The following is a 12289-nucleotide window of genomic DNA, read 5'->3' as shown; positions in this document are numbered from 1 at the left end:
AGATCAAGGGTGTGGGTGTGAAGGAAAGGAAGAATTGCTTTAAATCGAAAGTAAAAATATGGTCCAGCACTTGCATTAGAACAGCCAAGAAAATATGCAGACTGCCCAGAATAGCATCAGTCTCTGAGTATGAGTTAGTAGCAAAGGAACACAAATTGGGCTTTTGGCCTCTCACTTTTTTCATCAAGCTGGACTGTGCTTGGAAAATGTAAATCAGATTGTTTAGCTGCTGCCATGTTCAGCAGGTGGTTGTAAGCACCTTCCACTCTGTCTCATCCTTTTGAGTCTTTCTATATTTTTGGCCACTACAACAAATGGACAAGATTTCTGCAGTCTGTGTACTACAGGAAAAGTGATTGTGCTGTTGTTTGATAACTTCATTGTTCCCTTCTAATCTGGAGAAATAGTGTAAAAAAAAAAAAAAAAAAAAAAAAAAAAGCAACTTAAAGTCACAATCACTATCTTCATCCAGTGGCAGTTGTGTAGATGTCTGTCAGATACCCTCTATTCACCTTTTCCCTGTGTTCCCTGTGTTGTCTTAAGCTATTTAGTTTCTTCTTGCATGGTAGTCACATCAGATCATCTTTGCCTCCCCTTGGAGCTCTCCGTTTTTTCTTCATCCATTGTAACAGCGTGACTGAAAGTATCTGGGTGTGAGCACACAAAGTACTTTATTTCAAAAGAAGCATAAGAGCAAGGAATAAAACTCCAAAGAGCAACTAGAACTAAGGACAGCATGGGTCAAAATGTACTTATAATGCTTTGGAAACACAGGGAGTGAGGTTGGGAAACTTCTTAAACAAGTTAGTGGGAACCAGAAACATGGAGGGGGTTTGGGTGTGAAGGTGTAGTTGAAGGTGTAGTTGACCTGTGCTCCCTTTCCAGTCCATAGAAATTGCCACTTCTAAGACAAGATTAGCCTCATCGTGAAGTAGATATTTAAAGTAGGTCAAGTGAAGCGTGCCTGGATCAAACCCTTTACATTGTGAGGTCCTAACCACGGCATAGCCTTGGTGCTGAAAGCTGTATTTGTTGGTCTTGCTGCAGCAGGTGTGAGGAGCTGTCTGGTTTTGTTCTCATGGGAGGGGGATGAAGAAGCCCCCACATGCTGGGCATGCTCTGTAGTTGTACTGTGCTGTACCAAGCTGGGTATCACCTTGGGCTTCAGCCAGCTGCATCCCACACAGTGACATGCACATCCTATTTTCAGAAGCCCAGAATATCAGACCCCTCTTAGCTGGCTCTAGGGATCCCTTTTGTCTCAAATACAGCCTGCATAACAGTGCTTGCTCAACTAGCTACTGCCAATGGGCCTGCCAAAAATACCCCACCTTCTGTCCTCTCAGTGGAAGGAGGTGGATTTCTAACCAGGCTTTTCCCCTGCTTGTTCACAGTTTAGCACAAAATCAGGAGTTGCTCCACCTGGATATCACTCAGCTCTCTCTTAGAGGTGCTTTATTGAGCAAACTAATTTGAAAACCAGCCAAGAGCCATTTGTTTGCCCTAGTTGGGATCATGTGTACCTTGCAGATGTCTCACTTAGGAGAACTCAGGGTAGTTGAAGATCGTTTTCAAGCATGATGCATGTCACCTCTGCACCAGCAGCTGCTCTTTCCCTCCCTGCTGTGCAGCCAGCATTTATCCTTGTCCCCTTGTTCAACCCATGTTTTCATACTGGTTGTGTGCCAACAGTCTCCCTCTTGTGCACCTCCACTGAGGGCAAGCTCAGATCCTGTTCCTGTGTGGCGCTGCTGAGTGAGCAGAGAGGAGGACAGGGTAGTGGGCAAGATGGGTGAATGGTAGCAGCTGTACCACCACTTGTAGGTGGCAGGAGCCCTTGCCATATCTTCACCAGCTTTGTTATCTGTCATGGGGATCAGGAAGCACTTGTATTCCTAGGAAAGGTGTAGTCCAGCACCACAAACCTCATTTGTATTTCTCCTGCAATGATTCATTCCTTAATCTTTGCCTCGAGGATGTGTGAGCGCACGTTTAGTGGCAGACTGAAACACATTTCTCAAGTGTGCCCGGTTTTGCAAACAGTCCATGTTGCACAGTAGAAGCACTTTGTTCTTGTTATTTGCTCTCCAGAACTGTAGCTTTTCCTTCAGATTTTATCACACATCTATCCATGCTCTTGCCACTGCATTTTTGGCATATGGAGGGGAGAGATGGAACCTGAAACTGGTGCTGCCAAACCCTGGAGACTGAAAGTAAAATTCCTGTGGCAAAATGTGTTAAAATGCAGAGAATTTCTTGAAACGATGTGTGTGGGTTTCTGCCTTAAAGCTTACTTACTGCTATCTTTATTTTCTCTGTGTGTGTGTATGTGTGTGAGTGTAGGATAAAGATTGAGGAGGAATATGCGAAGAACCTGTCCAAGCTGTCTCAGAATTCCTTGGCTGCTCAGGAGGAAGGGTAAGTGTGTCTCTTTGACTTTTGCAGAAGACAAAGATTTTAACATAAAAAGCATTCCTCCCACACAGGTACATGTACTTTTCCTGAGCTCTCCCATTGAGTAGAGGTTTATTTAGCTCAGCATCCTGCGTGTGTTGGGAAAGATAGAATTGCTTTTCTTATTTTCCTTATGAAGATGTTTATGGTACAGTTTTACGTATATGCATATGTTTCCAGTAATGTGTTTATGCTGTCCTTATTCTAGCCAGCACTAGCTCCTTTAAAGATTAGCATGTAGAAGTACTAAACTACTTTGACTATGGAAGTATATATGGAATATACTTACTGCTGAAAGTAGATCCATAAGGTCAGGCCAGTAGAATTGTAGCAGCACAGACTGAGAGGATGAAGTTCCTTCTCATCGTGGGTCTGGCTCTCCAAGAGAAGCAGCAGGTTGTCCATTACAGCATGTTCACACTTCAGAAGTTATTAAGAAGGTATTAGGCAATGCACTTCAGATTAGATTGCAGTTCAGTGAAAATAATGGAATGACACCACTCCTGAAGGATTAGAAGTTGTTAGCTCTGTCTGTTCCAACACAAGCCATCTAAGCACTGAAAGCCAAGCTTTGAAATTATTATCCTCATCCTAGTTCTGACACAGGGTGTTTCTACTGGCAGTGAAGCTCCACAAGGTGTTTGCTCAGCTTCCAGTAAGCAAGGACAGAAAGTGCAGGAGGCTAACTAGGCTTCTCCAAGTACCTCCCTTGACAGTGGTTTCTGTTCTTCTTTCCCCTTTAGGGGAGGGTGCTGACCTGCTTGTAGCAAACTAAAACAGCTTTCTTCTGCATCCTCCTCCCACTTTTTTCTACCCCGAATACGAGAAGGAGAAAATATCTGAAACAATGAAGGGGGAGAACACTAGGGGAGAGTAGTTGAAAAGAGAGGAATGAGGACTGAAGCATAAAAAATGTTGAAGTAGGGAGGTAAGGGGACACGGAGCAGAGTGCAGGGAGCTAGGAACACTGCCCAGTGGCGCTCTGTCTGGGGGGGTGGCAAGGTGAGGGAGTGGAATGAGGTCCTGCTGGTATTTTTCCTCCTGGTGCTATAGTGGCCAGACTGGCTAGGGCCAGGAAGAGGCTAGTGAGAAGATCCTGAGAACTGGTAAGGCCCTGGGAAGGGGAAAGGTTCCATTTAAAGAAGTGAGGGAGGAAGAGCAGCTAACAGGAAGATTTGAAGGATCCAGAAGTGAGACTGCAGCCTAGCACACTCAAAGTAAGCATTCACCAGGGTCTTCCTCTCATTCCTGGGAAGGCATGAGTTGGGGGACCCAATGAACTGCTCTGTGAACATACCAGTTACCACTGCTGGTTTCATACTCTACAGACCATTTTCCAGCTTTGCTGTCTATGGAATTGTCACAAAGTACGAGCTGTCCCTCCAAGGTCCTCTGCCCTCCTTTGGTGGTAAGAAGACCCACCATCATGTATGTGAGTGGAACACAAGGGTGCTGAGATGGGACTGATTTGTATTATCGGGATGGTTCTGTGCCAGTTGCTGAAAGTAAAGTGCTGTTGCATGTACACAGAAGGTGATATGATCCATACATCCAATCAAGTCACTGTAGCTGGATAAGAGATGCAGAAGATGCTTAGCAGACATCTTCCGTTGAACAGATCAGGCAAAATAGTGCCAGTGAGAACTGACAGTGGGAGGGTACCTCAGGGTGGAACTAGAGAAGAAGAGCTGAGAGCATTTACGTAGGTGAAACAATCTCAGGTTGTTTAGCTGTGGTGAACACCATGCTTGAGGAGTCAACTCATTGGAGCAACCTCAGAGATGACAAATGAGTGTTTTGAAATTGCAGATCACAGGCAATTTTTCAGGCTATGAGGAAGGGGCAAATCTGACTGAATAGGGCTGGGTGAAAGAAAGGAGGAGCTAGGACATTGTAGATCACTCAGTTTTGTTTAACCTCTGAAAAGTGGTAGAATAAACTATCAGGCTTTCTAGAAGCACTCAGTGGAAAACTAAGGTGATGAGCAATTTTTGTGGATGCCTACAGAGCAAACAGCCTCAAACCAACCTTCATTCTTCCAGTGATGGAGTAAAAGAAAAGAAGAAGTCAGCATCATAGCTCTTAATTTATGCAATTTAATTGCAATTTATGCAATTTAATTGCAGTTTATGCAATGGGAGATTCTTGTAGGGAGGCAGGCCTAAATAAACCCTAAGGTGCAAAATTAGGTAAGAATATTGCTACAGGGACTGTAGCAGTAGGACAAGAGGGAATAGGTTTAAACTTACGCAGAGGAAGTTTGGGTTAAATATGAGGAAGAAGCTCTTTACTGTGAGGGTGGTGAGGCGCTGGCACAGGTTGCCCAAAGAAGTGCTAAATGTTCCATCCCTGGCAGTGTTCAAGGCCAGATTGGACAGAGCCTTGGGCAACATGGTCTAGTGTGAGGCATCCCTGCCCATGGCAGAGGGGTTGGAACTGAATGATCTTAAGGTCCTTTCCAACCCAAACTATTCTGTGATTCTATGATAAGGTTCATCACAAGTCCTGATTTATTTTTCTATGTCTTTGTTGTTAACCTTGGATAGAATAAATTACGGGTTTACTGTGATCAGAGATGAGACAGAGCTGGGAGCGGTGGTGTGTACAATTTGAAGGAAAGCTTGCAATTCAAAATGATGTTGTTAAACTAGAGAAATGAACTGGAGAGAAATAAAAATGCATTTCAATGAGGACAAAGTCCCAGGTTTTCTACTTTCACAGGATGTGAAAGATACACTTACATAACAGTTTGTGGGAGAAGGATCTGGCTGTAGTGAATCACCAGCTTATTCATCAACAGCTTCACAACATTGTCTAAAAAAGCATCACACTGGGATATGTAGAAGAAAGAGTGTCTGATAGGAAATAATCTGTTACCAGTTTAGCAACTGGAAGAGACAGTGTAGTTTAGGTTATGGTGCTTTAAGAGGAATCCAGGCTGTTGGAGGGGGTCTGGAGGAATGTACCTAAACTGCCATTAGCTAACAAATAATCTATCTGAAGGAAAAGAAGATGTAATGGTTTTCAAATACTGAAAGGTTCTCTGAGGAGAAGCAGAATAATCCATTCACCAAAAGGAGGGTGTAGAGTAGAATGAGCAATGGAAAAACTGCACTGGTGAAGGTTTATTTTAAGAATTAGAAAAGAAACACTTTGTTCTGCTGAGGATAAGATACTGAAGTAGCTTGCTTATGGAGACTGGCATCTCTGTGACAGGAGATCACTATGGCAGTGTTCTCAAAGATAATTCTGCCTTGGTCACAGAGATCAGTGATCTTCTCAGATTTCTGCTGTCACTTTGCCATGATTTTGCTGAGCAAGATATGGTACAAAGTGTGGTACCATGTCTGTCTGCTACTGTCTGACCAATCTTGCAGGATGCACAGGAGGATGTGGGCATTGATCATTGTTGCTCTGTGTTCTTTCAGCACACTAGGAGAGGCTTGGGCTCAGCTAAAGAAGAGTCTAGCTGATGAAGCAGAGGTTCACCTCAAATTCTCTTCCAAGGTAAGTAGTTCTTCCTTTTTGCAAAGATTTTTGCCATGTCATTGATGTGGATCTACCTTCAGTGCTTGTTAGTGGGGGAGATACCCATATATAGGGTACAAATGTAGAACTGATGAACAAACTTACTGAAACTCTGTCCATGCTTCCTGACAGAATCCTGGCTTTTTTAATTTGCCTGATCAGGTAAGTTAAATGATATTTAACTTACCTGATCAGTAAGTTAAAACACATCTAACCTTAATTTTCCATTTTTTTTTTTTTTAATGAAAAGAAAAAAGGGAAACTGATTCTCGAGGTTATTCACTTAGGGCAATGTGTTCCAGTAAATTTACTTAGAGCTCGTACAGATTATTACTTTAGAGGAAGAAATGAAAAATAATGTTTGGCTTCTCAACAAGAATCTACTGTATCTGTTTGGAAAGAAGAGAACCAGGACGCTGACTTTTTCATATCATTAGCCTTTGTGCATTGGGAACTTCATGTCATTTTTGGATCTTCTCTCAAGTGATCCCCAAGGAGATTTCTTGTTCAAATTATGGTATTTAACTGTTTTTTTTCCACCACATGTGACACATTCTTGCATCCTGTCACATTCTCTTAACCTCTGTGGGTGATCAAGTTCAGTACAGTGGTAGATATCTCAGTACAACAGCCATGTTCTGGAGGAAAATTATAGCTCTGCACTGTTTGTAAGTGATTATGCAGAGGTTACTCAGGCAACCAGCCGCTGCCTTGGTAACCCATTGCTCTGCTTCAAACTTCTACTTCAGAGCTGTAATTAGTGAAATACTTTTTGCTCCCCATTGTGTTCCTGTATTGTTTTCCAAGTGGAAGAAATGCAGCCTGGAGTGGGGTATGCAGGGAGGCAGGCAATGGATAGGGGCTCCTTCATTATTTTACTTAAACCCTGCACAGAAACTCCTGTAGCATCATCCAAACTCTCCCCACTGTTTCCAGTGTACCTGCTTTGGGAATTCCTAGTTCTTTCTTTTGTTAACAGAATATGATTTTAAACACATTGATTATTGCTATTGCTTTCAGGTAAGTCATTCTTAGAAGTAGTAGTTATATTTCTCATTGATATTTGAACAACACCAGTCAGTGCAGTGCAGAGCACACCAAGAGTATTGAAACACAAACACCAGCCTTGAAGACACTGAACATGTTTGTGACAGTCCTTCATAGCACTGTTACAGTGGGGGTCACGGGTGACAGCACTTTTATGGCACTTGGAGCAAGTCCAGAGGAAGCTACAAGGATGATTAGGGGCTGGAGCACCTTCTGTATGAAGACTGAGAAAGTTGGGGCTGTTCAGCCTGGAGAAGAGAAGGCTGCGTGGAGACCTCAGAGCAGCTTCCAGTGTCTGAAGGGGGCTACAAGGATGCTGTCAAGGGCCTCTTCTTCAGGGTCTGTAGCGATAGGACAAGGGGTGATGGGTTCAAACAGAAACAGAGGAAGTTCAGGTTAGTTACAAGGAAGAAATTCTTTACTGTGAGAGTGCTGAGGAGCTGGCACAGCGTGCCCAGAGAAACTGTGAATGCTCCATCCCTGGCAATGTTCAAGGCCAGGTTGGATGGGGCTTGAAGCAGCCTGGTCTAGTGGAAAGCGTCCATGCCCATGGCAAGGGGGTTTGAACTGGATGAGCTTTAAGGTCCTTTCCAACCCAAGCCATTTTATAATTCTGTGAAACATAAAATATTATTACACTGCTAATGCCTCTAGATACTGGCATGGCACGTGTATATATACATGCACACGTGGAGTCCTTCAAGAAGGCTGTCATGGAAGTGAAGCTTTTCTCCAGTTATGTGATTATCCCTCAGTGAGCTCTAAGAGGTGAGTTCTGCTGGAAGAGAAGGTGCACAGGTGTTTTAGTGTTGAAGTCATGATGGGCTGGCCTGGATATGATGGTGTGTTACCCCCATTCTGAAAATGGTACTGATGGAGCAAAGGGGAAAAATAAGTAATTGTGAAATCAGAATTGATTTCACAAACTCAGCTGGTTTGTTTCTTCAGCATCTAATACTGTGATGAAACCCATGCCTCTGTCTTTCTGCCTAAGTCTCTACCATACTGGTACAGAGATACATGATCTCTGTCCTCTACTTATTTTAGCAAACTTCCTAACTTATTTTAACAAACTTCTTGAGATTTCAAGTCCTGTGTTGCATCTCACCCATTTAGTGATGGGTGTCAGAGCTGTCTGTATACACTGGCGCTTTAAATTCCTTTATCTTAGGAAAGTAGTTTATGTTTTTTTCATCTATTGCTTGGATTTGTAAGTCTTGAAGTCAGATCTGCTAGCAAAAATATAAAAAGAATATAAATGGCCAACAATGATACAACATTTAAAAGCCTGGGTCATTCACATGTGAGTCTGTTTTGATAGCTTATATTAACCTCTTGCAAGATGGAAATTCAAGCAAGATGATGATAGAGGAAAGATGACTGCCTTCACTGAGAATCCCCCTCTTTAATTTCCAAAACATAAAACTGGAGAAAGCAGTTGCCTTGTTTCCATTTTGAGCCTTTTGGTGATGCATTTCCATGAGGATCTCAGAATTTCCTGCCCCATTATAAACTGTGGGAAATAAACTAATTTTGTTACTGTCTATTAGGCAGTAGAAATAGCAGTGAAATGCCCTCCTTTTTGGTGCGTCCCCGGTCCTGGGGACTTTAATAAGGGTTTTCACAGCAATGCCTACTTATGTCAGATAAGTCAGATTGCCGCTTCTTCCACTCAGAATGACTGACTCATGTTGGGTTGTTTACCCAGGTTAATCCAGTTATTAATGAAGCGGTCTGAAGGGCACACAGACTGTTTAGCTACTTTAAACTCAGTTGGGCACAGACTCAATCATAATATGTTGCTTCTGGAGTTTACTGAAGCCACTCTTGAATTTCTCTGTTCTTGTTTTGTTGAGCACTGACAATGTTCCTGGTACAACTGTCAGTTTGTTCCTGTGCTCTTGAGAGAGCTCGTGTAACCATGCTGGACCACCAGGTTGTGAGCAGGTCTATATTAGCTGGCCTGGAGCCACCCTGATGTGACTGTCATCTAAACATTGTCCAGAATCTTCTAGTCCAACCCTCCCAGTCAGAGCTAGGACTATCACCACAGTGGATCACAGCTACATCTTTGTCTAGCAGGGATTTCACCACCTCTCTGGTGAACCTGTTCCAGTGCCCAGCTACCAATTTGGTGACTTTTTTCTTCAAATTGCACTCAGCCTGAACCTCCCAAAGCTCAATTGTCTGTTGTGACATTGCCTGGCCCTGATACCCTTGCATTTGACCTTCAGATAGCTGTAGGCCATATTAGATCACCATGGTGCCAGTCTTCATCTGCCTAAAAAAGCTCTGCTTTAGGCTTGTTTAACCTCTCTAGGATGTGTGCTGTAGGGCTTGGCTGTCTTTGTAGCCTCTCTTCATTAAAAGACTACACTAAGCTGGAACGAATTTTCCTTCTCCATTAAAATAGCACTGGGAAAAGGCCAAAAATACTTACTTTCAGGGACTATTTGATACTGCTCCACTGTGGGCCACGTTAGGTGATTATGGACCCAACTCATCTGCGTTGACAGTCGAACATCCCCACAGGAGGAACAGTAGGAGAGTTTGGTTGCTTCTGGGGAGGTGAAATATCTGTATCCCTTCAGAGCACTTTTCCTAGCACATTTCTGTGTATGAGAAGGCCAAAGAGCAATATGATACAAACTCTATCAGAGCTGAGTATTACTGTCAGGTCCTGCTTGTAGGAGATAAGTCACATTGGTGGCCTTGATGGGTCTCTGCTGAGTTCATTTCAGTGGTTTCTTGCTACCATATTCAGGCTTCTCTTTAGGCTCCCTCATACTTGACAGAAGTAAATAAAACGTGTCCTTATTGGATCTCTTTTCACTGCACAACAAACACAGGCATGTCCCTGCGCACATAATGGCAACTGTTTCACCTTATGGCAGTCAGGGTTAGCAGCTTCAGTTTGTGTAACTTAAGGGGTTTTTAAGCAAGGTGTATTAGTTAGGCCAGAATCAGAATACCTCAAGTAGTGCTCCAGACATTGCCTGCAGTTTGAACTCATGTGGGAAGAGAGAACAGCAAGAGAGGAAGACAAAATTTCATCCTTTTCCTCCCTTCAGCCAGACTCTTCTCAGTGGTACCAGGGAATAGTACATGTGGCAGTGGGTATAAACTAAACTACCAAAAGTTCCACATGAGCATGAGGAAGAATTCCTTTTACTGTAAGGGCAAATGAGCACTGGGATAGGATGCCCAGAGAGGTTGTGGAGTGTTCTTCCCTGGAGATATTCAGGAGCTGTCTGCACACAAACCTGGATGGTGTGCTCTGGGTGACCCTACCTGAGCAGGGAGGTTGAGCTAAATGACCTCTGATGGTCCCTTCCAGCCTGAGCCATTTTGTGATGTTGTGATATTGCCTTAACAGAGCTGTCCTGTGAAGAGCTAATTTTTGCAATAGCTTCACTCACAGCTCTCTTGGGGAAGAGAAGTGTTGCTGTATGGCACTGCCTTTGGCTGCAGTGTGTGTATTGCTTCCTCTTTGTCCTGAGCTCTGCTCAGCAAAAGAGCTGGGAATTACTGCCTGGCTCCTCATTATTGTCTTTTCTTCTTCATTTTTATTTCATTACCAGCTTCAGAGTGAGGTAGAGAAGCCACTGCTCAACTTCAGAGAGAATTTTAAGAAAGACATGAAGAAGTGTGACCACCACATTGCAGACTTACGGAAGCAGCTGGCCAGCCGCTATGCAGCAGTTGAAAAGGTGGGAGCAGAGAACAAATTGGGGAATTTGAGATACTCCTGGTTTGGACAGAAAAGCAGGTGCCCCATGAAAAGTTTCTGTCCTGCCACAAAGAACCACAAAGGTTTTGATTTTGCTGGGCCCCTGCTTAGCTGGGAAACTGGGGGCTACAGGCAGGGTTAACGCATTACGGCTGGGGCTTTTTGTTTTATCCTCCACTTCCCAATTTTGGACAGTATATTTCTAATGCATTTGATTAAAATGCTCCTTGCTCATGTGCATCCAGAAGCCACATCTGTGCCCTCAAAATTTAAAAAGGTGTTGCCTTAGAATAGCGGCAGAGGCAGACCAAAGGTGTGTATGGCTCAGTATCATCCAGCAGTGGTGAAAAGCAGATGACTAAGGAAGGCAGGTCAGACCTGTCACAAAGCCTCTCCCAGTTCCTGTTTTCTGTGCCTCACAGCAAACAACCTCACCTAAAAAACCCAAACAGTAGCAGCACCCTCAGATCAGGGGCTATTTTAACATGAACATCCAGCTGAGGTTGAGATTTACACCCACAGGTATAAATCCACACGTATAAATTGTATAAACCTAGGGGAGTTATACCCACAAAAAGTGCTCTTACCAGCAGCTGCCAGGAAATGGGATACCCATGCTTCAGCTGCCAAGACACTTGTGCCAAATGGTATCCTCATGTGGTTTGCTCTTGGGTGTAAGTTGAAAAGGAAAATACCATGTTCAGTTAAGCCAGAAGGTTATTTGGGCATTCAGTAGGAATCAGAGTGCACCCGAACAAGTTTGCCTGGGAACAGAATTGTTGCAGGATACACACTGTATGTATGCAGGGAAGGTGTTTTTCTGCAAAACACTTAAGATCTTCACAGCCATATCTGCAAAGAAACACAGTCCTCAGTAGGGGTATTGAAAAGAATGAACTGGAACCTTGAGAAGAAGGAACAAAAAAAGATAAAAGCCGTAAGATCAGAGGGCTGAAGCAGCTCTGTTCTGGGGACAGGCTGAGAGAGTGGGCATGTTCAGCCTGGAGAAGAGAATGCTCTGAGGAGACTTCAGAGCAGCTCCCAGTGCTCAAATGGGCCACTAGAGACCTGGAGAGGGGCTTTTGACAAGGGCCTGTACAGGCAGGACAAGTGGGAATGGCTTTAACCTGCCAGAGGGGAGACTGAGGTGAGATCTTACGCAGAAGTTTGACCTCGTGGCAGCTTCCAGTGTCTGAAGTGGGCCTAGAAGGATGCTGAAGAGGAGCTCTTCATCAGAGACTGGAGCGATAGGACAAGGGGTGGTGGGTTCAAACTGAATCAGAAGTTCAGGTTAGACATAAGGAAGAAATTCTTTACTGTGAGGGTGCTGAGGCGCTGGCACAGGGTGCCCAGAGAAGCTGGGGCTGCCCCATCCCTAGCAGTGTTCAAGGCCAGGTTGGACACAGGGGCTTGGAGCAAGCTGCTCTAGTGGAAGGGGTCCCTGCCCGTGGCAGGGGTTGGAGCTGGAGGAGCTTTAAGGTCACTTCCAATCCACACCATTCCAGGATTCTCTGCAGTGTGCCTCAGCAC

At 44.1% G+C, this 12289-nt stretch overlaps 1 protein-coding gene across 3 annotated transcripts in view; it reads left to right on the top strand.

The window, feature by feature from the left end:
- Positions 1-12289, top strand: part of GAS7 (growth arrest specific 7) — an 89261-nt gene that overhangs the window by 68826 nt on the left and 8146 nt on the right. For all 3 annotated transcript variants that reach the window (XM_057423112.1, XM_057423107.1, XM_057423122.1), the window contains exons 8-10: positions 2344-2418; positions 5883-5961; positions 10611-10739. In XM_057423112.1, coding sequence (XP_057279095.1) covers positions 2344-2418; positions 5883-5961; positions 10611-10739 — 283 coding nt within the window. The remainder of the gene's footprint in view (positions 1-2343; positions 2419-5882; positions 5962-10610; positions 10740-12289) is intronic.

This window comes from Pezoporus wallicus, unplaced genomic scaffold, assembly GCF_028554395.1.
Source record: "Pezoporus wallicus isolate ANWC-B61680 ecotype Strahan unplaced genomic scaffold, APGP_CSIRO_Pwel_v1 contig_8723, whole genome shotgun sequence".
Taxonomy (NCBI): Eukaryota; Metazoa; Chordata; class Aves; order Psittaciformes; family Psittacidae; genus Pezoporus; species Pezoporus wallicus.
This window is presented reverse-complemented; position numbering and strand designations above follow the sequence as displayed.